Source organism: Plecotus auritus (genome assembly GCF_963455305.1).
Source record: "Plecotus auritus genome assembly, chromosome: 8".
NCBI classification, from domain to species: domain Eukaryota; kingdom Metazoa; phylum Chordata; class Mammalia; order Chiroptera; family Vespertilionidae; genus Plecotus; species Plecotus auritus.
Window position 1 is genome coordinate 61,532,709 of NC_137782.1, and position 24,742 is coordinate 61,557,450.

At 55.7% G+C, this 24,742-nt stretch overlaps 2 protein-coding genes across 8 annotated transcripts in view; one reads left to right on the forward strand and one right to left on the reverse strand.

Annotated features, from left to right (window-relative positions):
• TRPC4AP (transient receptor potential cation channel subfamily C member 4 associated protein) overlaps positions 1-6,465 on the forward strand; it is a 106,885-nt gene extending 100,420 nt beyond the window's left edge. For 2 of the 7 annotated variants that reach the window (XM_080685212.1, XM_080685214.1), the window contains exons 19-20: positions 97-283; positions 753-1,017. In XM_080685212.1, coding sequence (XP_080541338.1) covers positions 97-234 — 138 coding nt within the window. In that variant the 3' untranslated portion in view covers positions 235-283; positions 753-1,017. Of the gene's footprint in view, positions 1-66; positions 1,018-6,355 lie in introns of those variants that run through there. The other 5 variants (XM_080685208.1, XM_080685210.1, XM_080685211.1 and 2 more) reach the window with 3 other exon arrangements.
• On the reverse strand, positions 982-23,337 carry MYH7B (myosin heavy chain 7B; the record flags this gene model as incomplete). Its single annotated transcript, XM_080685215.1, has 39 exons — positions 982-1,176; positions 1,267-1,404; positions 1,894-1,989; positions 2,073-2,177; positions 2,267-2,437; positions 2,529-2,654; positions 2,729-3,125; positions 3,615-3,730; positions 3,831-3,955; positions 4,121-4,470; positions 4,613-4,809; positions 4,893-5,011; positions 5,099-5,225; positions 6,278-6,667; positions 6,744-6,834; positions 7,172-7,317; positions 7,422-7,598; positions 8,035-8,277; positions 9,243-9,498; positions 10,262-10,398; positions 10,502-10,625; positions 12,545-12,662; positions 12,830-12,917; positions 13,325-13,401; positions 13,455-13,617; positions 13,707-13,886; positions 15,037-15,207; positions 15,564-15,713; positions 15,804-15,922; positions 16,190-16,328; positions 16,473-16,576; positions 17,180-17,278; positions 18,388-18,451; positions 18,583-18,675; positions 18,831-18,854; positions 20,952-21,048; positions 22,176-22,203; positions 22,510-22,666; positions 23,227-23,337. 39 exons carry the CDS (start codon positions 23,335-23,337, stop codon positions 1,165-1,167), a joined length of 5,625 nt encoding a protein of 1,874 aa, XP_080541341.1. The 3' UTR covers positions 982-1,164.
• Between the last annotated feature and the right edge of the window lie 1,405 nt (positions 23,338-24,742).

Here is a 24,742-nt window from a genome sequence, read left to right on the forward strand (position 1 = left end):
GGCAGCTCTTTGTCCCCTTACCATGGCCCTCCCCACGGGGTGCTGGGCTCGACCTGGGTCCTCCAGGCACCCCCCAGCCCCTCTCTCTTTGCCCAGAGCTCCTGCATCAGCTTCTCATACTGGAAAGAGACCGTGTCCATCCTGTTGAACCCAGACCGCCAATCACCCTCTGCCCTTGTCAGCTACATCGAGGAGCCCTACATGGACATAGACAGGGACTTCACTGAGGAGTGACCTTGGGCCAGGCAGTCCCTGGGAGGCTGCTGGGCCAGGGCCAGTGCGGGTGAGCGTGGGTATGAGTGCCATACGCCCTGCCATGTCTCCACCCCTCCCCTGCCTTCCTGCTGCTCTCTGCCTGCCCCAGGTCTTCAGATACAGGCTTGGTGGGAGTGTCTAGAAGCCCTTGGGTCTGAGGGCCCAAGGTCATTGGGGAACCTTAGTTCCTTCAAGATCCCCATGATGAGGACAGGGGCGCTATGCCCACCCTTCCTTCAGAAACTTGGGGCCCTGGCCCACCCAGAGATAAGGGGACTTTTAAAAATAGCTCTGTCTGAGCTCCTGCCTAGTCTCTTGGCCATCAGTCCTGGGTTGGGGAGGGAGATATGGGGACCCTCCCCCAATCTGTGAGCCAAGCTTGCCCTGGCCTTTGGACCCAGGCAAAGGCTTCTGAGCCTTGGGCAGGGGTGGGGGATACCACAGAATGCTACCTTCCCCCAAGCCTGCCCATCTGTCCCTCCCTCATTTTCCTTTAGCTCCTCTGGTTCTGTGTGCTCATTGGCCGCTGTGTTCGTCCCAAGGGGTGCCCCCAGAAGTGAGGGACCTTTCCCTTCCATCCCTTGGGGCATAGGGTGGCTGTGTCCTGCCCCCTTATGCCCCAGGGCAGCATCTCCTACCTGAGCCCAGACACATAGGAGCCTGCCTGGGAGCACAGCCTTGGCCCCTCCTTGTGTTGCCAATTTATTAACAACAAATAAACCGATTAAATGGAGACTATTAAAGAACTTTATTTTAAATGACTGATGTGGACCTGACTCTTGTCTGTGGGACCATGTGCTCCCCTCCCCTCCTGAGTCCCAAAGAATGAGAAGGAAGCCGGCTGGAGCTGTAGATGTGGCATTTATTCAGGGTTCAGCAGATGGAGAGGTGAGGGTCGGACAGCAGGCTTCATTCCTTGTGCTGAGGGGGAAAAGGGTGGCCCAGTGAACTATACCACCTGCCCCCCCTCCCCTTGCAAAGGGCAAGGTGGTGCCCCAGGCTGCCCCTTACCTTAGGGCCCAGGGCATCCCGAGTCCGTGCCCGCAGCTTGTTGGCCTGGGTTTCTGCCATATCTGCCCGCTCCTCCGCATCATCCAATTCATGCTGGGCCTTGCGATACTTGGCCAGGTTAGTGTTTGCCTGTTGCTCCTGGGGGCACAGGCAGGCTGGGTCACCCTTTGGTAACTGAGATGGTCAGTCTGGTCCCACCCCATCACAGAAAGGGTCTGGCTTCTCTTTGTCTTCCACTATGCTCCCACCACCACTACCCATGTTCCCCTACCCCCCTCGCCAGCACCCACAGCAGGAAGGAAGGGGTTGTGACACCTCTTCAGAGGTACCCTTGTGCCAGACCTGGGTCAGAAGGGGAGAGCACATGGGGTCCCCTCAGAGACAAAGCTGGGTCTCACCTCTTGTTACTAGAGCTGTGAGAAACACTCTTCCCGCTGGGACAGGAGGGTCACGAGCTAGGTCACTGCCTGCCTACTCACAAAGCCAACACTGGGAAGCCATGTCCTAGAGGTGGAGTAGGGCTGACAGCTGCTGGCCTCTTGCCTGGGACTAGCTTTGAAGTTGGGTTCCACAGGCGTCCTGACCTGGCAGTACCCGACCCCCGGGGTCCAGACCCAGTACACTCACCGCCTCCTCAAACTGCCTTTTGTAGCTCTTGACCTTGCTCTGCAGCTTTTCCACCAGGTCCTGCATGCGAGCCAGGTTCTTCCTGTCCTCCTCGGCCTGCGCAGGTAGAGGGGACTCAGGTCTTGCCGGGACCAGACCAGCTTTTGGGCTGCCCCTTTAGAGGTGGACCTGTCACCCACCTGGTACGCAAGCTCCTTGACCCGGCGCTCATGTTTTCGCACCCCCTTGAGGGCCTCGGCATGCTTCTTCTGCTCAGCGTCGAGCTCAGCCTCCAGCTCCCGCACCTGTGAGCAGCAGGAGATGGGCCTGATGCCCTGAGCCTGCCCTCGCACTGCCCACTGTGCAGGGAAAGGGATGGGAACACCACACGCACCTTGGCCTCCAGCTTCTGCACCTGCTTCTTCCCACCTCGGAGGGCAGCTTGTTCTGCCTCCTCAAGCCGTGCCTGTAGCTCCCGTACTGTCTGCTCCAGTGTCTTCTTCATCCGTTCCAGGTGTGCGCTTGTGTCCTGCTCCTTCTTCAGCTCCTCGGCCATCATGGCCGCCTGTCCAGGGTGAGATGGATGGTCGGGGTGACTGGCCCCAGTGGAAGTCCTTTGGGGAACTATCCCCTCCACAGCTCCAGCCCAGCCTCACGTCAGTGATGGCCTTTTTGGCCTTCTCCTCAGCTTCCCGCCTCTCCTGGGCAGCCTCCTCCACCTCTCCACTCAGCTGGGCCAAGTCCACCTCTAGTTTCTTTTTCTGGTTCAGGAGGCCAGTGTTCTGGGGGGAAGCAGAGCCTCAGAGTCAGCCAGTAGGCAGCCACCCTACGCATCCCTGTGAATTGCTGCCCTCACCTGTGAATGCAGGAGGTTGAGGCGCTCGGTGGCCTCCAGCAGCTCCTGTTCTGCAAGCCGCCTGCTGCGTTCTCCCTGCTCCAGTGCAGCCCGCAGCTCTTCCAGCTCCGTAGCCAGCAGCACACCCCGTCGCTCCAGGGCCTGTGCCTGCTCCCGGAGCTCAGCTGCCAGCCGCTGCTCCTCGTCCCTCCCTGCCTGTTCCTCCTTGAGTTGGGCCTGTAGCAGCCGTGTGGCTGCCTGTGCCTCCGTGGCCTGGCGGGTGGCATGGCCCAGCTGCAGCTCCAGGTCATTGAGGTCACCCTCCATCTTCTTCTTGAGCCGCAGTGCCTCATTGCGGGCCCGTGTCTCTGCATCCAGGGAGGCCTGCAGGGACTCCACTGCCCGCTGGTGATTGCGTCTGTGGGAGGGAGAAGACAGTGAGTGTCTTGGCCATCGAAAGCAGGTAGGCACAGCACCACATCTGCTCTTATAAATGCCCAAGGAACACTGGAGACATGAACCCATTTTGGGAGTAACATCCCTCCCTGATTTCAAGCCCCATGTGACTTCCTGTTCCCCATCAGAGCAAATTCACAGACAAGAGTGAGGCTCTGGAGCAGACAGATGTTGGCTGAACTCTGGCTCCACCCTGACTCTGTCCCTTGAGCAAATCCTATAGGCTCTCTGACGTTCACCCCCAGACTGGACAATAATCCTGACCTGAGGAAGCTTTGTGCGAGGCACAGACTAGTGTCCCTGCCAATCTGTGTGCACAGCAGGGGCTCAGCAAACACTGCTTTCCTTCCTTTTTCCCACTCAGGTGGCTGGGCTGGGAGGGGCCATAAGCCCTGAGGACAGGTGGACCCCTGAGAGTGGTGTTGGGTAGGGATGGCCCTGGCCCCCATACCTCAGGTTAGTGCACTCCTCATCCTTCTCTGCCAGCTTCCGGTCCACTTCCGCCTTGACCTGGGATAGCTCCAGCTGGATTCGCAGGGTCTTGGTCTCCTCCAGCTCCAGAGCCCCCTGGGGTACAGAGTAGGCAGTGTGGGCCCTGGGGCCCTGAGTGTGTCTTAAGGGAAGACAGTGGGTCGGTATCCACCCCACCTCTGTGCCAGCCTCTGACCTCGGCCTCCTCCAGTGCGGCCTGGAGCTCACTCTTCTCCCCTTCCAGTGCCTTCTTGGCTTTCTCCAGTTCCTGGATGCTCTTCCCACTGAGGCTGACATGGTCTGTGAGCTCACTGATCTCCTCTGCAAAGTGGACAGGGCACTGAGGGGCCACCTCAAAGCTCATGCTCCAACCCAGGCTGCATCATTCACCCCTAGTTCCAGGGTGACTACTCCAGGACATGATGTGTGACTCCAGGGACTCCCAATGACCCCAGAGCAGTTCTCTGACCCTGGGCTGGGTCGTACCCTGTAGGTTCTTGTTCTCCCGCTTGAAGGTCTCCAGGGCCTCGAGAGCCTCCTCGTGGCTGTGTCGCAGCCGGAAGAGCTCAGTGCCCAGGCTGCGAGCCTCCCTCTGAGCTGCCTCTAGCTCCCGTTGTGTCTCTTCCTCCTGCCGCCGCCGCTCCTCCAGTGCCCGCTCCAAGTGCCGCTGCTTCTTGTCCAGTGCAGCAGCTGCTGAGGTTGCCCGCTCCAGTTCTAGGGTCACATCCTCTGACTCTGTCTGCAGCCGCAGCTTGGCCTTCTCCAGTGATGAGCACTTGGCGTGTGCGGCCTCTACACCCTCCTCTGCCTCCTGCAGCCTCAGGGCCAGCTTCTTTCTAGACCCCGGAACAGACGGTATGGACTATGTAGCAGAGCGAGGCTGGCAGAAGCATGGCCCCCACATCTCACCTCTCCCCATCAGGGCTCAGAGGCCCAGGTCACCCTGTGTGGTGATGGCCTGGCCAGCACGGCACTTACTTGGCCTCCTCCAGCTCCTCGGTCCTCTGAATGGCATCTGCCTCGTACTTGCTCCTCCACTGGGCCACCTCCGCGTTGGCCTTGGACAGCAGCCGCTGCAACTCGGCCTGTGCCTCAGCCTCCTCCTCATGCTGCTCTCGCAGGAGGTCACAGTCGTGTCGCAAAGCCTGCACGGCGTGGGCCAGCGCATTCTTGGCCTGCAGGGACCTCAGTGTCAGGCCTGGCCAAAGGCCCTGATGCCCACTCTGCCCTCTCTGTGCCAGCCAGTGGCCAAGCCCACCTTGCTCTCCTCCTCCAGCTGCCTCCGCAGTTCCTCCAGGCTCTGGGTGGCCGAGGCCTTCCCACGGCTCAGCTGGCTAATCAGAGACTCCTTCTCCTCGAGCAGGCGGCTCAGCTCCCCTGCAGCCAAGGGGTGAGGCAGCATGTCAGGCTGGCAGGGGGCAGCACTGAGGCCTGGGGATGGCCCATCTGAGCCCCTGACCTCACCGTTCTCCGTCTGCAGCCGTCCACGCTGGGTACTCGTGTCCGCCAGCTGCCGTTGCAGCTCCTCCACCTTGATCTTGGCCTCACTCAGCTGATCCTCGTAGGTCCGACATAACTTCTCTGCACTGGCCTGAGATCCAGGGTCAGAGGTCAGGACAAGTTTGTGAATTAGAGGGCAGGATCTATGACTGCCAATCGGGGACCTGGAATGGGGAACTAGAAGGCTAGACATGGGCCCAGGAATCAAAGAGAGAACAGGGCCCCAAGTTCAGAGAGATTCCAATATTGCTTAAAAGATGGACATCAGGCCCTGACCGGTTTGGCTCAGTGGATAGAGCGTCAGCCTGCAGACTGAGGGGTCCCAGGTTCGATTCCAGCCAAGGGCACGTGCCCGGGTTGTGGGCTCAATCCCCAGTGGGGGGCGTGCGGGAGGCAGCCGATTGATGATTCTCATCATTGATCATTGATCATTGATGTTTCTGTCTCTCTATCCCTCTCCCTTCCTCTCTGAAATCAATAAATATATTTTTTTTAAAAAAAAGATGGACATCAGGAGTGAGGAGGTAGCCTTGCCCAGGTAGCTCAGTTAGAGCATCATCCCAATATACCAAGGTTGTGGGTTTGATCCCCGGTCAGATCATATATGAGAATAATGCATAGATAAGTGGAACAATAAGTCAATGTTTCTCTTTCTCCCCACCCCTCTTCCTATAAAAATCAATACGTATATAAAAATTTTTTTAAAGTGAGAAGGCTGGACTAGTCCTGAGGCCAGTGGGTCAGAATGAAGTTGGGATACTAGAGTCTGAAGTCAGGTAGGGACAGAGTCCAGCTGTCAGGATTAGGTGGTACAAAGGTCAAGGGTCAAGGTTGGTTGCTGGATTCAGGACAGAGTTTGCAGGTCAAGGGCTAAGTTAGAATTGGACATTGGGTCAAAAATAACCTGGAGTCAAGACACTGAGTTTCAGAGTCATGGTTTGAGGTCAGGACTGTAGTGGGATTGGGGTTAGATGCCTGGTGAATGGGTCAGGGGTCAGGATCTATTGGCATGGGGTGATCAGGGTTCAGCAACTGGAGGCTGAATTGACCTAGAGTCAGGATAGCTATGGGATCAGTGCCTAGGGAGTCAGGTGAGGATGCTGAAGTGGGGTCAGAGGTCAGGGTCAGGAAGGAGGCAGACACCTTGCCACGGGCCAGAGTCTCCACACTGGTGCCCAGGTCATCCACCTCCATGCGGAGTTCACTCTTTTCTTTTTCCAGCTTCTGTCGCACCCGCTGCAGACTGTCCACCTGCTCACCCAGCTCGGCCGCGCTCTCTGCCTGCTTGCGCCGCAGGGCCGCCACTGTGGCCTCGTGTCGTAGCGCAGCCTCCTCCAGTTCCCGCCGCAGCCGCCCCAGCTCAGCCTCGCGCTTGCGACATCCCTCTCGCTGCCCAGCAGATGCACCACCTGCCTCCTCCAGCCGCTCGCTCAGCTCCTCCAACTCCTGGGCCGCCTCCGCCCGCTGCTTCTCCACACGGGCCCGGGCCGCCCGCTCTGCCTCCAGCTCCTCTTCCAGCTCCTCTGCCCGAGCCTGGGGACAGCGGGAGGCAGCTGTCACCTCTGTAAGCCTATCACACTGGTCCCCATCCACCCCATCCCCCACACACCTGCAGCTCCTTGATCTTCTTCTGCAGCTGTGCTCCAAGGAGCTGCTCGTCCTCCACCCTCAGGTTCAGCTGACTCAACTCGGAGTCCTTCCTGGAGGTCACAGCAGAGCATGAGCCTGCCCTGGTCCTAATTTCCCCAACCTGCCTGGGCCCACCAACCCCCAGCACACACACCCTGCACCCAGAGCAGCCCTAGGTGACCTCAATCCTGCCTTCCCTCTCAAGCCTTGGCCTCAGAGCCTGGTCAGGGCCCTTGGTCCAGGGAGGACAGGACACTGCCACCAGCACCTAGTAACCCCCATCTCAACCCTCCATGTTCATCCTCTGCAGTCATGTGGAACCGGCTCGAGTCCAGGAGTGAGAAGCCGGTGCAGGCTCAGGAGGCCCCTGCTGGCCGGGGGTTGGTCTGCTGCCCACCCCAGGCCTACTTTTTGAGCTTCTCCTCCAGCTGCTGCTTATCCTGGGCAGCATCTGTCACTGACTCCTGTGTCAGCTTCAGGTCACCCTCGAGCTTGCGCTTGGCCCGCTCTGTGTCCATGCGCAGCTTCCTCTCCTGCTCCAGGGAGCACTCCAGCTGTGGGGTGGGGGGGTGCAGACATGCTCAGCCACCAGGCCCAGCCAGGCACCCTGCTAGCTTTCCCGGTATCACCACACAGCCCTCTGCTGTGCCCGACTCACGTCTTCCACCTGCTGCTCCAGCCGGAGCTTGGCCTTGGCCAGTGCGCTCACACGATCCTCCTCAGCCTGCAGGTCACCCAGGACCTGCTGGTGGGCCTCCTGCAATGCCTTCTTCTCTTTGGTCAGCCGAGCCACCGACTCATCCAGTGCTGCCATCTCCTCCGTCAGGTTCTTCACCTGTGCCAGGGCCAGGGCCAGGGTCAAGATGGGGATGTCCCTCCCACACTCTGGTCTGAGTAGCCACCCCTTCCAGTGAGCAAGGAAGTCACTTCACTCTGAGCCTCATTTTTTCATCCCTAAGGGAGGACAGTACCATCCTCCCTGAATGAATGCCATGGAGCTGTTGAAAAGGTTCAATGACAGGCGGTATGCGAAGGCACCGGGGGTACAGAGCTGGGAGCTGGGTTCTTGCGCTCAGGGAGCTTGCAGTCCAGGATGGATGGTTGCTGGCATTTGCAGAGCACCTGCTCATGCTAGGCCCTGTGGTGAGTGCTAGCAGACAGTTACACAGGGAGTCCTCGCCCACCCAATGGGGTAAGTGCTGCTACCTGCCCGGGCTCCATAGCAGGGGCCTGGCAGAGCCGGGAGTGGGACCTGCAGCTGCTGGCCCCACCTTGTTCTCAGTGGCTTGCTTCTCCTTCTCGGCTTTGGCCAGAGTCAGCTCCAGGTCATCAATGTCCTTCTTGAGCTCCGTGCACTCGTCCTCCAGTTTGCGCCGGCGGGCGGCCAAGTCAGCATTCACCTCCTCCTCATCCTCTAGCCGCTCACTCAGCTCCTTCACCTTCCCCTCAAGCTGCACCTTGGACTTGATTAGCAAGTGGCAGCGCTCCTCAGCATCTGCCAAGTTGTCCTGCTCCTAGAGGGAACGGGAATGGGGCAGAGTGGAGGCAGGGCCAGGTAAACCAACAGAGGGGCACCAGGCTGGGTCCTAGAGAAGAAAGTTAATTTGTCCATGCAAAGGTTGGACTCAGCTGGGTTCTGGGGACCACGGAAGGCCTGTGGCCTGCTCTTGGCCCTGAAGGGGCTCAGTGGGATGAGGGCTTAGGTGGAGGGATGGGCAGGGGCAGAAGTGACACCTGCAAGAGGGGAGTGTTAGGCTGGGGGCAACCCAGAGTGAGGCCCAAACGCCGCCTGTGGAGGTGGGTGGGAGCAGCAGACATGCGAGCCCTGCACAGCTGTGGAGCAGCTCTGGTATTCCCCACCTCACTGCTTCCTCACTGTACCAGGCTGCCTAACGTTATCCTGCACCAGCAGGTGTGTTTTGTGACCACAGGCCCATCTGTCTTCCCACCTGTGTATCTCTAGAGCTAGCCTGGCACGCAAGGGACACAAAGGATTTGCTGAAGGACAGAATGGCTCTGTGGGTGAGGAGATTCTGGACCCCTCGATCCCTGCCATCTGGTTATTACTGTTACCTGCGACCTGGGTTCCCGTGGGCCCTTTGCCAGAGAAGGGAGCATGGGTCTGTCTCAGGCTATTTCAGGGACGGCAAGGAGGGGAGAGCTGGGGAAATGGGGCTCCACTGCAGCTACAGCGGGAAGCCAAAGTGGCATGGGGTGGGAGCACAGGACACGTGGACACACAGCCTGTGGCTGGGCAGGCTGGGAATGTAGGAGGTGAGCATGGACATGAGCCCACAGCCTCATCTTGTGGTCCATCTGGAGTAGAAGGTAGATCCAGGTAAGGCTTGGGCTCTTGGACCACACTAGGTCTGCCCTGGCCAGGGATCTGGTTGGGGTGTTTTCCTTGGAGCAGTCTGGGGTTCATTGTGGCATCAGGTCACTGAGGGAAACCCTGCCCCTGTCCCCGCCCCCAACTCACTGCCTGCAGCTGCAGGGCCAGATCATTCTTTTCCTGGGTGACGCTGACGTGTGTCTCCTCCAGCTCCTGTCGCTTGGCTTCTGCAGTGGCCAGTGCCCCTCGCAGCCCCCGTAGCTCTGCCCGCAGGGCCGCCAGCTCCTCCTCAGCCTGTGCCGAGCGCAGCAGCGGCTTCATCTTGAAAAAGAGCTTCATCCATGACCAATTCTTGACGGCATTGAAGGCACGAATGTTCCACTGGATGGTGAACAGGGCATCCCTGGGGAGGGGCAGTAGCAGATGACCAGCAGGCTGGCAGTGACAGCCCTGGTGTTCCCTGAGCACCTCCCCTGGGGCAGGCTCTTCAGGGTGCGATCTCTTTTAATCTTCCCAAATGCCCTCTCAAGTAGGTCCTAACACCTCTGCTTCGTAGGTGAGATTGAGGGAGAGGCCAAGGTCATGCAGGTGCCTACAGGGAAGGGGCTCACAAGCCTTGAATGTCCTGGTGGCCCTTGCAAATATTCTAAAGACACCAGGAGTGGCAAAGCCACCTGGCTCTGGATCAGACCACCTGGACTCACCTCCACCTCCTGCCTTCCATCCCGCCCCCTCCCACTGACCAGCTGTGACAGGATGGCTCTGAGTGGAGATAATCACAACACATATGTCTTAGGACCATCCCATCCTTTAAACAAGATGATGCACATAAATTCTACTGCCTGGCATTTAAGTCATAACCACTGTGGGCCAGGCTCTGGGATGGCCCGGAGTGGAGAAATAGGTGTTCTTACCCCAACTTTTGAGGTGACAAAATGGAAGCTGGGAGTTGGGCACAAAACAGAACCTTACCCCTCAGAGACACCCTAACTCCCATAGGGGTCATCTGACCCACAAGAGAGTATGACTAGGTGCTCACAAGGGTCAGGCATGATGCAAAGTCTGGTCCACACAAACCCTCATTCAGTTCCCAAAGAGCCTGGTGGTTCCCTGAGTGGACAGTAGTCCCACCAAAACCCTGGTCCTCCATCTCCGTCCACACCCACCTGCCTCCAAGCAGGCGCTGGTACTCAAGGCGCATGAGGCGGCCTCGGCCCCGTGCCTGCAGCAACGTCAGGACCTTGGCCAGACGCTGGTCACGCAGCTCCTCCAGGATGCCCAGAAGCCCAGCCTTGAAAAACACCTGGGTGGGTGGAGCCATAGCTGTAACCTCCACCCACCAGCATGTCTTCTTTCCAGTGTGACCACCCACACCTGAGTCAGCCCTAACTCCTTTGTGCCCTGACCTTGGTGTGGCCAAACTGGTATTGGGTGTGGTCGATGTCCAGGGAGCCCAGCAGCTTCTCTGTGGCCTTCCTGCTGTCCATGAAGGTGTCATCAGGGATGGCACCGGGGTTCAGGATGCGGTACCTGGGACAGCATGGAGAACTGGTAAGGAGAGGCTGGGCAGGGAGCCAAGGACTGAGGAGGCTGGTGAGGAATGTTCCTGGGACTCTCCAGAGCTGGAGCAGAGCTCCAGTGGGACACATACTGAACAAGTTGGCGGGAGGTCGGGGGGGCAGTGTGAGACTAGGAGGTAGGTGTGTTCTGAAAAATCTCGGTTCCGTTTAAATGCATCCAGTAGTGAGGTTCTTTAAGAGGCTGCAGTGCTTACAAAAGGCATGCAGCATTTTTATAATTGTTTAAGAAGGTGATATGGTTTAGCACATCTCAAACTGAAGGAACATTTGGGAGAGAATTCTAGCCAATAAGTGGACACATTTGCATGTGTGCACAGAGCCGTGCAGGTCAGGTTGGCTGTGGCCACACTGTGAAGGCAAAACCTGAGAAACACAAAAGCCTGCACTAGGGTACTGATGAGGAAAGCAGGCACTACCAGGGGTGGGCAAACTTTTTGACTCGAGGGCCACAATGGGTTCTTAAACTGGACCGGAGGGCCGGAACAAAAGCATGGATGGAGTGTTTGTGTGAACTAATATAAATTCAAAGTAAAGGAGCGGAGGGGAGAGCAAGAGAACCCTCCGCTCTTTCGGCTCCGCGGGCCGGATAGAACAGCCGAATGGGCCGGATCCGGCCCGTGGGCCGTAGTTTGCCCACGGCTGCACTAGATGGGATATTTCCAGCGTGATGCTGCGCATTGCTACATATTCATCCAAAGCCACAGGATGTAAGGCACTGAGAGACCCGAGTGCCAACTGTGGACTTAGGTGGTAATGATGGGTCCATGTAGGTTCAGCAGTAGTAACATTGTCCTACCCAGTAGGCGATGTTTAAAACGGGGAAGGCTGTGCGTGTGCGGGGATAGGGAGAAGATGGGAAATTCCTGTACCTTCCTCTTAATTTTGCTGTGAACCTAAAACTGGTCTAAAAAATAAAGTCATAATTAAAATTTAAAAAAAGGATGATACAGACTTATTCCTATGATAAGGAACAATCTCCAAGACATATGGTTAGCCCGATCAGCGTGGCTCAGTAGTTGAGTGTCAACCTTTGAAGCAGGAGGTCATGGTTCGATTCCTGGTCAAGGGTCAGGCACATGCTGGGCTGCGGGCTCGATCCCCATTGGGGGTGTGCAGGAGGCAGCCATCAATTATTCTCATCATTGATGTTTCTCCCTCTCCCTTCCTCTCTGAAATCAATATATACATGTATTTTTAAAGACATATGGTTACATGAAAAAACAAACCCACAGACTCGTGTTCGCGTACAATATTTGTACATACATACGTCAGCGTGGATGGCCAGTTACTTCTGGAAGGGGAGGGAACTTAGGCTGCTAGTGGCCCAATAAAACCAAACTGAGGAAGGGAGGGGAGGAGCTAATAGCACTGACTGGGTGCTCACAAGGGGCCAGGCATCATGCAACGTCTGGTCCACACAAACCCTCATTCAATTCCTAAATCTGCATCTAGCTCTGCCTGCCCCCATCTCCAGACTAAAATCCAGTCTCACCCAGGACTTCTCCTCTAGGACATCTTTGGAGACATTTCAAATTTATGTGTTCAAAGTAGGGACCAATCCACTATCTCCCCAAAATAAAAAACCCTGTTTGGCTCAAGCAAAACATCTGGGAGTCACCACCCTTGTTCGTTCTTTCTTATTCTATATCCAAGGCCTCAGCCAGCACCATCTCCCACTGGACTCCTGCCCAGCCGCCTCTCCAGTCACACTGCATCCTTCCCAGTGATAGGAATTGTCTGTTTGACTCTAAAATGTGTGCCCTTCTCATCCCCTCAGGCTGTTGCCTCCACCAGGGTGGAGGGCAAGGGGAAGGTGGCTGTGTAGGGGGAGCTGGGGAGGAGCCAGGGCTGGGACAGGAAGACACCCACCTTTGCCGGAAGTCGGCGTAGAGCAGCCTGTTGGGGAATCCTTGGCGGCAGATCCGGATCCCCTCCAGGACCCCATTACAGCGCAGCTGGTGTAGCACCAAGAAGGCATCCATGACCCCTAGACGGGTGGGAGTTAAAGGAAAAGGTCAAACGTCTCATGCCTCAAAGAAAGACCAACAGTCCATATAGGGGGCTCTGCGGAAGGGAAGATCCAGCTCCCAGTCCACCAGGGCCCCTCCCTTCAATGGTCCCCCACTACCACCCACCTAGCCCCAGGGTGACTACCTGGGGTCTTGTTCTCATTGGGGACAATGCAGCGGACAAAATGAGGCTGTGTGGCCCGCAGGTTGGTCATCAGCTTGTTGAGGTTCTCCTGGAGGTGGGGAGAGGGGAGAAGGCACACAGGGCAGGGAGGCAGAATTGGAAACCGCAGTGGATCAGCCCACTAAGGGCTGGGGGGCAGGCCCCTCCACGTGCCTCCACACATCTGTCACTCTTTCCTGTGACCCTCTGCCCTCTTCTGCTTGACTGGGTCCTGTCACCACAGTCTTCACTCCCCACCCAGTCCCCCTCAGGCCCCCACTGCACCCCCCAAACCCTGCCCAGGCAGCGTGGGGACGGGAAGCAGCACAGACTTGCTGTGATGTTCACGTGGAGAGGAGTTAAACATCACTGCAAGTCTTAACGGCCGCCCGCCCAGGGTGCAGGGGACAGATCAGGGAGCGAGAACGGGCTGGAGGCCAAGGGGTGAGGCCTGCATAAGCCCAGGCTGGGCCTCACCTTGTGCAGCTGGGACACCGTCTGGAATGATGCTGCCTTTTTACGCTTCTCTTTCACACCAGACTTCGGGGGCTCGGCTAGGAGAGACATGGGGACCAGTCACTCCAGGAACATCACTCTGAGTCCCCACAGAATGGCAATCTAGTCCCTTGGCACGTACTGGAGCAGGAGCCTGCATAGTTCTCGTAGAGGGTGGCCAAGAGCTTATTCTGCGACTTTTGGAAGATGGGGACCACTGTCTCATTCAGGGGATCCTTGTTTTTCTCCAGCCAGCCCACAATGCTGTAAGGCACCTGGCAGAGATCAGACAGGTGCTGAGCCAAGGCGGAGAAACCCAGAGGGAGGAGAGTGGTCAAGAGCTGGGGTTCCAATAGGCACCTACCACACCTGCATAGTGGACCACCTCAAAGTGGGCCTGGTATTTGCGCTTTTTGTCAGGCCTTGGCTGCTGGAAATTGGGCGACTTCCCTGCGTGGTTATCATAGAGCTTGGCCCGGAAGCTGGCATCGGAGGCCTTGGGGAACATGCACTCCTCCTCCAGGATGGACAGGATGCCGAGCGGCTGGGGACAGGGAACAAGATCGAAGGACCTCCATTGCACCAGCCCATCCTCCGGGAGCCCCTCCTTCTGGAAGCCTTTCCAGACGCCCCACCTCAGCCACCTGCTCAGAGGGCAGAGACCATACCTGCACCCAGGAGCCCTGTCTTCTAAGACAGAAAGAATATTTTGGTCTCCATCCCTCTTCTGCACAATTCGCAGCTCTGAGTTGTCCTCTTTGCTTATGAGAACTGTGCAAACTCAAACTGGCATCTTTGTACCCATCAGCCCCCAGCTCCATGATCTCACACACACTCACAGGTACAGTAAAAAAAGGCAGCCGAGTTCAAATTTTGGCTTCCTGGGTTCAAACTTACTAGCTGTGGGGCCCTTAAGCCTCCCTAAGCCTGTTTCCTAACCTGCAAAATGGGGAAATGCATAATATGTGCTGCTTTAACAGTGAAAAACGAAGAAAAAACTGTCAACCACCTAAATAAATGTCCAACAAGAGATTCCAGAAATGCATTGTCTGAAAACCATCTGCTGCGTGAACTACTGTGCCTTCTTCGTTCAATGTTCAATGTTCAAAACCCATTTTAGAGAAAAAGAGGAGACCTGAGTCTGTCTGAGTGGAAACCAATGCCCAGGACACAGGACTTGGAGGAAACTAACCAGAGGGCCAAGATTCTGGTTGTGTGGGGGGTGGGGAAACATTATTTCCCCTTTACTTTTCACTTTTCTAATTTTCTGATTTTTCTTTCTCCCATTGTTTGCACAATGGGGAGATTTATATAATGTTTCACAATAAATAAACAAATAAGCAAACATCCTACTCATCTCTCAGGGCAGTTCTGAGGGTCCAGTGAAATTGTGGCTGCAATAGGACCTTGTGAACTCAAAACTGTGTCCACCCATGAGGAGCTATTGTCAACAGTGCTGGGATGCACACTCACAATGCTCACACATAGTCACCAACATGCTTTTACAGTCTCCAACACACCTATCACACACATGCACACATTCCCATTCATGGCATGTACAGAGACATAGTCAGAGCTGTACACAGGCACAAGTTCACTTCAATGCACAGTCACACACTTACATGCACACTTGCACATGCTCACTCACTGCACCCACACCCTCCCCGCTGCAGTGAGCTTGCGCCAGGCTCCACCTTCTCGATGAGGTCGATGCAGGGCTGCAGGTCCAGGCCGAAGTCGATGAAGACCCAGTCAATGCCCTCCCGCTTGTACTCCTCCTGCTCCAGCACAAACATGTGCTGGTTGAAGAACTGCTGCAGCTTCTCATTGGTGAAGTTGATGCACAGCTGCTCGAAGCTATTAAACTGTAGAGGGAGAAAGAAAGAAAGAAAGAAAGAAAGAAAGAAAGAAAGAAAGAAAGAAAGAAAGAAAGAAAGAAAGAAAGAAAGAAAGAAAGAAAGAAAGAAAGAAAGAAAGAAAGAAAGAAAGAAAGAAAGAAAGAAAGAAAGAAAGAAAGAAGAAAGAAAGAAAGAAAGAAAGAAAGAAAGAAAGAAAGAAAGAAAGAAAGAAAGAAAAATAAAACTGCAGAAGGAGGTGCCGGGCTCAGCAGGACAGGGAGGCCCAAAGAACAGGAATGTGTATGAGTTCACCCTGCCCCCAAGCAGAAGCCCAGGCTCCTGCCCCCACCCACCCATGGCCCTGGGTGTGGGCCTGCCCTCACCTCAAAGATCTCAAAACCAGCAATGTCCAGGACCCCGATGAAGAACTGCCGGGGCAGCTTTGTGTCCAGTGTCTGGTTGATCCGAGACACCAGCCACCGGAACAGCCGGTCGTAGGTGGCCTTGGCCAGAGCCCCCACGGCAAACACCACCTGAAGTTGTGGGGATGCTGAGCTGGGACCTGGCAAGGAGAGGACCCTTCCCAGCTGTCCCGGGTCAACCCTGGTCTGCAAGCAGCTCACCTGCTCCACGCTCTGGCCCTTGGTCACATACTCGTTCCCCACACGCACTCGGGGGTGCAGAAGGCCTTTGAGGAGGTCCCCACTGTTGACTCCCATCAAGTAGGCAGCCTTGTCAGCACCTGGCAGGGCACATGGGTGGGATGAGGAGGTGGAACCAACAATTAGAGCACCTGGGGGCTCAAATGGCCTCAGCGTGGCATCAGGGAGGGGAAGCTAGGAAGGGTCAAATTCAGGGTCAACAGATTGTGCAGCTCAGGAGGGTGAGGGTCTGGCGTTAAGTCAGGGGTCACAATCAGGCCAGTTAAGACTGAGGTCAAAGACTGTGGACGAGGGTTAGGGCTAATGGTCATGAACAGGACTTTGGGATCAGGGCCAGGGCCCCTCACTCTCGGTGCCGTCGGCCTCAGCCTGCTCCTCCCGCTGCTTCTGCTTAAACTTCATGTTTCCGAAGTGCAGGAGGGCACCCACAATCTTATAGCAGGCGCACTTCTCGTCCACACTGAAGCCCAGGATGTCCATGGCATGCTGCAGTGGGGATGGCAGGATCAGAGATGTCTGGGCTCCTCCAGGGTCCAGCCAAGCTCAGGGCACTGCAGCTGCTCCCTGATCTCTACCCAGCGTCGCAGGGCCCCACGCTGCAGGCACCCACTCTGCTCCCACCCGACATACGTCAGTGGCCATGAGCTCCTCCCCATCATCCATGTTGTCCACGGTGATGACACCCTGGCTGCAGAAGTGGTAGTCGTAGGGGTTCACAGACAGAAGCAGCATGTCTGGGGAACACAGGCGAAGAGGGTGGGTCCAGCTGTGTTCACCTGGCTATTCTCCTACCCCATCCCAGCGTGGTGGGTCCCGGGGGCCAGCCCTGCAGGAGAGTCTAGAACCCTCCTAGGACTTCCCCACCCCCATGTCCATGGATTCTCTTTCCTTATGGTTCTCTGAGGCATGAGCCCGTCCCTATGTCACATTCATCCCTCCACCACTGCTCATGGCCACACCCCTCTGGTCCAGACCCTGTGCTGGGGCACAGCGAGGACCAGACTCTGCCCTCAAGGAGCTTGCAAGAGAGGGGAGCTGGCCTAGACAGAGCCATTGGCCCTTCTTTGGGCTGAGTAGGGTCTCTCTAGCCTCAGGACCACAGGAGGGACAACTTTACAAGAGCAGCGGCCAGTTCCCTGCATGAGAGAGGGCTCAGCAATAACCAGAAGTCCCAGGGAGTGGGAGGGGACAGAAGGGACTCAGAAGAAAGACATGATGTCACAGACCCCGCAAGACTGAGAAAACAGACATCCCAGGGCCTGGTCTGATGGGGGACAGGCAGCTCTCACTCCCTCCCAGTCCTATGTTCTCCCACCCTGTCCATCCCTGGCCCTCACCCTGCAGCTCTGGCTTCTTCCCCGAGAGGATCTGGTAGTAGACGTGGTAGCCACGCTCTCCGGGCAGCTGGAAGATCACCCGTGACTTCTCCAGGAGATCTGGGAGAAAGGGAGGTGCTGGCCTACCATCTTCTGCACCTCCCCAGAGCGGGTCACCCCAATAGGACTGAAGGGACAGGGCAGGGTTGTGGGTGAGGGGCAGGGGTGTGTGTAGAGGCACTGCCTGTATACATCAGCATGTACTAAAGTGTGTCTCTTGCCCCAGCTGGTTTGGCTCAGTGGATAGAGCGTCGGCCTGCGGACTGAAGGGTCCCGGGTTCGATTCCGGTCAAGGGCAGATGCCCAGGTTGCAGGCTTGATCCCCAGTGTGGGGCGTGCAGGAGGCAGCCAATCAATGGTTCTCTCTCATCATTGATGTTCCTATCTCTCCCTCCCTCTCCCTTCTCTGAAGTCAATAAAAAAACACAAAAAATACAGTGTGTGTCTCTCCGTCTTGCATGTCACAATGTGGGAATGTGTGTGCATCCCCATGTGTAACTGTGTGTGGGTATGTGAATGTGGTATCTGTGTGGGGATATTCCTTTGTCCATTCTTTCATCTATGCTTTCATTCCTTCACCCACAACCCCTCCTTCGGTGTGTCAGTGTGTGTGTGGGCAGAGCTCCATGTGTCTGCACGTGGTCAGTCGGGGCATGAATTATGCTGTTCCCTGCCTATCACCATATGTCTGTGCTTATTCATCAGGATCTGACCAGGAATCCCAAGGTGGTGAGTGGTCAGTGTGGCAGACCCTCTGCGCATGTGGCCTGAGCACCTGGTGTCTATGCAGCTGGACTGGGTGAGGCGGATGGGCATCAACCCAACAGGCGTTAGGAGGGGCTGCCAGGAAGGATGAGGACTTGATGTGTAGAGATGAGGCTGGGGCAGGATGGGCACAGGCCCACCCTATTAGGACCAGAGAAAGGACTGGAGTGGGGTAAGGGCCCAATCATAAAGAGCAGAGGAACGGAGGCCGGGAGACCAAATGGAGGCTGGTGGAATGTTCCAGGTAAGAACTGAGGGGCCTGAGCTGGGCGGTGGCCTGGGGATGGAAAGGAGTGCCTGAAACAGGCAGGAGCCAAGGACTTGAGGGATGCTCCGTCTGAGCAGAAAGACTCAGACCGTGGCCTCTGCCCCGTCCCCGCCCTCCCCGCCTCGCCCAAACTCACAGCTGTCAATATCCGAAGATGCCAGCTTCCCCGAGGGGCCAAAGTGAATGCGGATGAACTTGCCCTGTGGGCAGGGGTGCAGCCTCAGTCAGAGGGCCCAGCCATGCTGCCCTATCAGCTGAAGGCTCCCACCACCCGTGTCTCCCTGCTGCCGATCCGCTCCACCCACCCACCCTTCCCACTGTGGCCACTCACAAAGCGGGACGAGTTGTCATTCCGCAGGGTCTTGGCATTGCCAAAAGCCTCCATAGCAGGGTTAGCCTCAATGATTTGATCCTCGAGGGTACCCTGGTGGGGTGAGGTATGCTCACTGACTGGGACCCAGAGCAGCCTCTGTCCCAGGTAACAGCCCACCCCAGACACCTCTGGTTGGGAAGGGGAAAGGCAGGTTCCCAGGTCTTCATAATTGTTGCCTGCCCCACTCACACTGGCCCCATACTTACCCCAGTCTTTGTGGCCAGAAATTGCTGGGGGGAGAAAGAAGACAATGTTAGAGGGTGTGAGGTCTCACCAGGCCAGGGTGACAGTAGTTAGCAGGACAGTGAATGTTAGCCCCCCCCCCCCCGCCCCGCCCCCACCTCACCCTCCCAGGTCTGTTACAAGAGGACTGCTAGAAAGTAGGAGCAGGCATGGCAGGGGGGTGAGTCTGGGGGAGTCTACAATTAGCAGCCCTTCCCCTCCCCCAGCTGTCTCTGGCCTCTTCCATATCCCATCATTTCCCGCACTCCAGGAAGTGGCCCCTGCCCCAAGCGGTAGAGGCTCCTGACTAAAATCCTCTTCAGAGCAACAGCTCAAATGCCCCCTCCTCTAGGAAGGCTTCCCAGATGCTTTATGGCTGGAAGAGATCTCTTTCGCCTGAACCTTCGTACCCTCACCTCCGTGAGCCCTTCTCCACCCTCTCCTTTACATTGTGATCAGGCACATCTTCATGGCGCAATTAACTTGTACACGTACTATTATTTAAAATGGCCCTGCCAGGTGCCTACTATTACCCTACTTTGCAAATGAGGAAACTAAGGCTCAGAGCAGGGAAGTAACCTACTCAGCGCCACACTGTAAGTGGGAGAGAGAAGGCACTGAGCCCAGGCATCTCTCTGCCTCCCACAACACCCACAGCCCCCATATGTCTCACCTAGAGAGACTTACTGAATTGAAAGGCTCCCCCACACTGTCCTCTCCTAGCCTCATCCTTTTCTTCCCTCCACTCCCTTTCCTTCTCTTCCCGACCCTGGGTCCTGGCAGCCCAAAAGAGGCCTGCTCCAAAGCTCTGGCTAAGATTGTGTGGAGTGGAGCTCGGGGAACATGCTCTTGACATTTCCCTTCTGCCTCTGTCCCCCCAACAATATCTCTGGGGGGACTGAAAGGGAGAGAAAGGAAGAATGGATTCTAAAGTGACAGATACCATGCCACCAGGGAACTTTGGTTATTCACTCACCTCCGGGGAGCCCAGGACTGAAACAACCCCTCAGAGATATTGTTGGGGGGACAGAGGCAGGAGAGAAAAGGCAGGAGCCCATCCCCTGAAGTCCTTTCTGACCAGAGGCCGCCCTGCCCCTACCCCGCTCGCTCTGGCCTCCTTCTACCCACCATTCCTATTAGAGGACCAAGCCCCAACTTTCTGCAGCACCCTCACAGGGGGTTGGAAAACGGGGTGGGGAGAGGAAGGAGGAAAGAGTACCAAAAAGTCAACAGCAAAAACAAAACAACAAAAACAACCACCACCACAACAAAAAAACAAAACTGAAATAAAAATAAAAAATCAAGAAATTCAAATGGGGAAAAGAAAAAGGCAAAAAGAAAAAAACTTAAAGTGGAGAAAAGAAAAGAAAATTAGAAAAAAGAAAAATGCCCCAGAATAAAGCAAGGCTCAACAGGACCGGGAAGGAGGACTGTGTGGGAGGCGGCCTTGGGCTCTGGAAAGAGAAGGCCGCCATTGCGGAGGCAGATGGAGAGGAGCACACACAGGGATGGGAATCACTGGCCTGGGGGCTGGGAATGGATGTTTACTTCAAAACAAAAACAAAACACTGGTCCCCCATTGTTTCAGAAATTTTCAAAAACCATACAGTAATCAGGGGTGCAAAATTGTCCCCTACCCTGCTGTTGTGAATGCTGCCAAGTGCCTTTGGCTCTGGCTAAACTCCTCATAAGCCTGCTTGTTTGACTGACAGCAGGTAACTCTCTTCGGTGCATGAAAACCAAAAAAATAATCACTTCTTAGCAAAAACGGCCTATTTGGTAAACTCTCTCAAAATATGAAGGTCACAATGTGAGGGAAAAACTACATAAAAAGTTTAGGAATAGCGATGTGGTCCCACCCCTCTGTGTTACAGATGGAAACACTGCGACAGGCCTGGGCCTGGGTGGCACAGCATAGCAGAGGTGGCCATAGCTTCTTTGGTCAAGCCTTGCTCAGGCCAGAGTCCCCCACTAAGGTGGAAGGCTCAGGCGGGGCTGGAGGCTCTGGGGAATCAACATAAAAAGAAAAAAAAAGGGGGGGGGAGAAACAAAAAGAAAAACAGTGAGAAGCAGTGGTGAGCAGCGCCCAAGTGGGCGAGTCTTACGGCCTTCTTGCCTGGCCCGTCTCCCAGGGCAGCGACGATGGCAAAGTACTGAATGACCCGCTTGGTGTTAACCGTCTTACCGGCCCCCGACTCTCCGCTTGGATGACACAAACATAAGTCACCAATGCCCACCTGGCCACTCTAATTCCTCCCATCCCTCAGTGTCCCACTCCACAAGCAGGGCCCCTCTGCCCTCCCCAACCCAGCTCCCAAGTTAGGACCCCAACTCAAAAAACAAAAACCAGAAGAGATCAGCCCTCAGAGGCACTGAGTTGTTTACAGAGCAGGCCAGTGTACATAGATCATTACCCGCCCCCCCCACCCCCGCCCCCGTGAGATGAGAACACTCAATGCCACCGTTCACTAAGTGCAGATTTAGTGCCAGGCACTGGGCCAAGTGCTTTCTTTACTTGTATTGGCTCATTTAATCATTTAAGCCTTAAAAACAAAGGATCAGAAATAAGACCCAGAGATAAGGAGAAGGTAAGAAGGAGAAAAGGTAGGCACCATCATCACCCCCATTTTATGCATAAGGAAATGGGGCTCAGAGAAGTTATGTGACTGTCCCTGCTGTGTGCCAAGTATGTACATTAAAATGCTGACTCCTAGCTCTGCATGGTAGGTGGGTAGGATTGTTCTGTTGTTACTGATGAGACTCAGAGGCCTAAGGACATCAGCAGGAAGAAGTGAACACAGAACATGAACCCAGTTCTATCTGGTTTCAAAGGCCTTGCTCTAAAACCAGGCTGCATGTACACACACACTCATACACAAACCATGTCCATATTGGCTTGGCTGGACATGAACTTGGCATGTAAGAATTCTATCACTTTCCCATGGAGACAAACAAAGGATCAGAAATAAGACCCAGAGGTAAGGAGAAGGTAAGAAGGAGGAAAGGAAGAGGAATGCCCCATTCCCATTAAGACAAAATCAGAACTCCCAAAAGATCAAGGTGGGGAAAGATTCCAGCCCTGGAAAGAGGGGCGATCAGGGCTGGTGATCATCTGGTACTTGGGTATCCCCTTCCTGCTTACTATCCATAACATGTCTACCCAGAATGGGGGCAGAGAACATGCTCTAATTTAGCTTCAGGTGGTAAATTTAGCTTAGTCTTTCCCTAAGCACCACTTTAGAACCAACCCTGGGATATGATTTTAGTTCCATTCCCTTCCTGCCAGATGGCCAGCACTTCCCACCCCATCCCCAGAGCCGCACACTTACGTGATTAGCATGGACTGGTTTTCTCGGTCTGGAGGAATGGGAAGGAGATACAGAAGTTAGCCACGATGAGGGACCAGCCACGGGTGGAGCACATTGGGTATCCATGGCACTGGGGCAGCCCCTCCACCAACCAGAGCCAGAGATGGGAAGGAGCAGATAGGACCCTACAGTCCGCGGGCCAGTTCCCACTTGGAGAGACAATGGCTATGCTAGAGGGTCTGGCAGTATCAAAGGGCAATGCAAGTGGAGGGAAGGCGTCCTTTAAAGAAGTTTCCCTGTAGCTGGGGTAGGGGTCTTGGCTGGGGAGAGGAAGAGGAGTCCAGGCAGCCCTTACTTCGCAGCATATCATTGTAGGCGTTATCTGCCACCGCATATATGTGGGGTGGGGCCTCCGAGCGGCGCTTTCCCTTGTAAGCGGCCACCACGGAGGGCGTATAGACCGGGAGCCACTTGTAGGGGTTGATGGTGACACAGAAGAGGCCCGAGTAAGTCTGAGGAGAAAGCGTATAGATAGGTTGTTGGAGGCCAAGTTCCCATTCCCAGGACCCAGCCCTCACAAAACCATGACCTTTGCAATATTTCCCAAGGAGCCACTTAACTATGCCACGTGATACCCTCTGTGGCTGCCCAGCCCCAATCCAGCCTTAACTCCTGCCCACAGCCATGTCCCCTTCTCCATGGCCCCACTGTGGAGCTCTACCCTCGCCCCCCACGCTGAAGCTCCGCCACTGCACTCCCAGAGCTGAAACTCCAGCCCCATCTCTAGCGCTGTCTCAGCCCGTAGCCCCACTTCTACAGCCCCATGACATCACCCTGCTCCACCTCTAGCCCCGCCCACTGCCCCGCCCCTTCTCCATAGCCCCGCCCACACTATACAAGCCCTCCCCTTTTCTCCTAGCCCCGCCTCCACTGCACAAGCCCCTCCCCTTCTCCATAGTCCTGTCCCCATGGCGTGTGGCTCTTCCTCTAGCCCCGCCCCTGCTGCTTTGACCCCGCCCCAACCATACACATCCCCTCCACACCCTTGGCCCCTCCCCAATTCTTGGCTCACGTAGATCATCCAGCGAGCATAGCGCTGGCGTAGGTTGTGCAGCACCGAGGCTTCGTTTAGGTGCGTCATCATGGCCATGTCCTCCAGCAAGTCAAAGCGGGGCGGGTTCATGGGCTGCAGCTCTGCTTCCCGCACCATCAGCATCTGCCAGGGAGGCCATATAGTGGAGTGGCGGGCGGGCGGGCAGGCAGGTATTCACTGACTTCCACCTCTCACCCCTGTACCCTCCCAAGACCCCCTCTCATACAGACAGCTGGCCAACAGCTGCATACTGGTGGGAGGAGGGAGGCGGGAGGTGGAGGAACTAACACCGGGGAAAGGGGCAGCCAAACCTTCTGGTCTTTGGTCTCCACGTTGACTCTGCCCCCAGTAGCCTCTGACTTGACCTCAGCCTCCACGTAGGCATCCTGTTCATCAGGTACCCAGACCCGCTTCTTCCCTAGGTTGAGAGTGGCCGAGGCATACTCAGAGGCTGGGGGTCCATCTGGGTTTCCCAAGCCATGTCCATAAGGTGTGCCCCTCCCAGTATCCCCTCTGTCAGGACGCAGGAATACCCAGAGTAGATCCTTCCAGACTCAGGCTCCTGTCAAGGCAGAGCTGAGAGGGGCTCTAAGGATCTTCCCAGGGGGTTCCCTGATGGGTAAGTCCTTCACTGCCCTGATTACACACTTGGGCTCAGATTCCTGCTTCTGCCACATGTGCCCTGTGACCTCAGGAAAATCCCTCATCCTCTCTGGGCCTTTCCCACAATAGCAAAATATTGTGGGCATCTCCTGAGGTCCCATATGGAGCAGCCCTCAATGTCAGGCACATAATTCTAAAGGCGACTCCACCTCCTCCATTTCACTGAAGACTCAAACACAGGTCTCCTAACTCTGTGTCTTGTATATCTTCCTGCCTGGCCAGCTGGTCCCAGAGCTTCAGGGAGCCCATATGTCACATTGGTTAAAGGCAGGGACTCAGGCTGCAGACCACCGGGTTCTGTTCCCTGTCCTGCCACTTACTAGCCAAGTGCTTCAATCAGGACCAGCTACATAACTTGTAGGCCCCAGTGTTAAAGTGCAGACCCCTTGTTAAAAAAAAAAAAGTATTAAAAATTTCAAGATGGGCCCTAGATGGTTTGGCTCAGTGGACAGAGCATCGGCCAGTGGACCGAAGGGTCCCAGGTTTGATTCTGGCCAAGGGCACATGCCCAGATTGTGGGCTCAATCCCCAGTTGGGGGCGTGCAAGAGGCAGCCAATCAATGGTTCTCTCTCATCATTGATGTTTCTATCTCTCTATCCTTCTCCCTTCCTCTCTGAAATCAATAAAAAAATATATTTAAAAAAATTTCAAGATGGTGACAGAGTGTTAAATCAAACATGAGGCCTTTCTGAGGTTAGTGCCCTTTGCAAATGCAGAATGGCACATGAAGCTGGCCCTGGCCCTGGTCCCCACCTCCCCAAGTTGTTGAGCTCATGCATGGAAGGTCATCTGCTCTGGGCCTGGCACACAATGGGCACTGCCTATTATTAT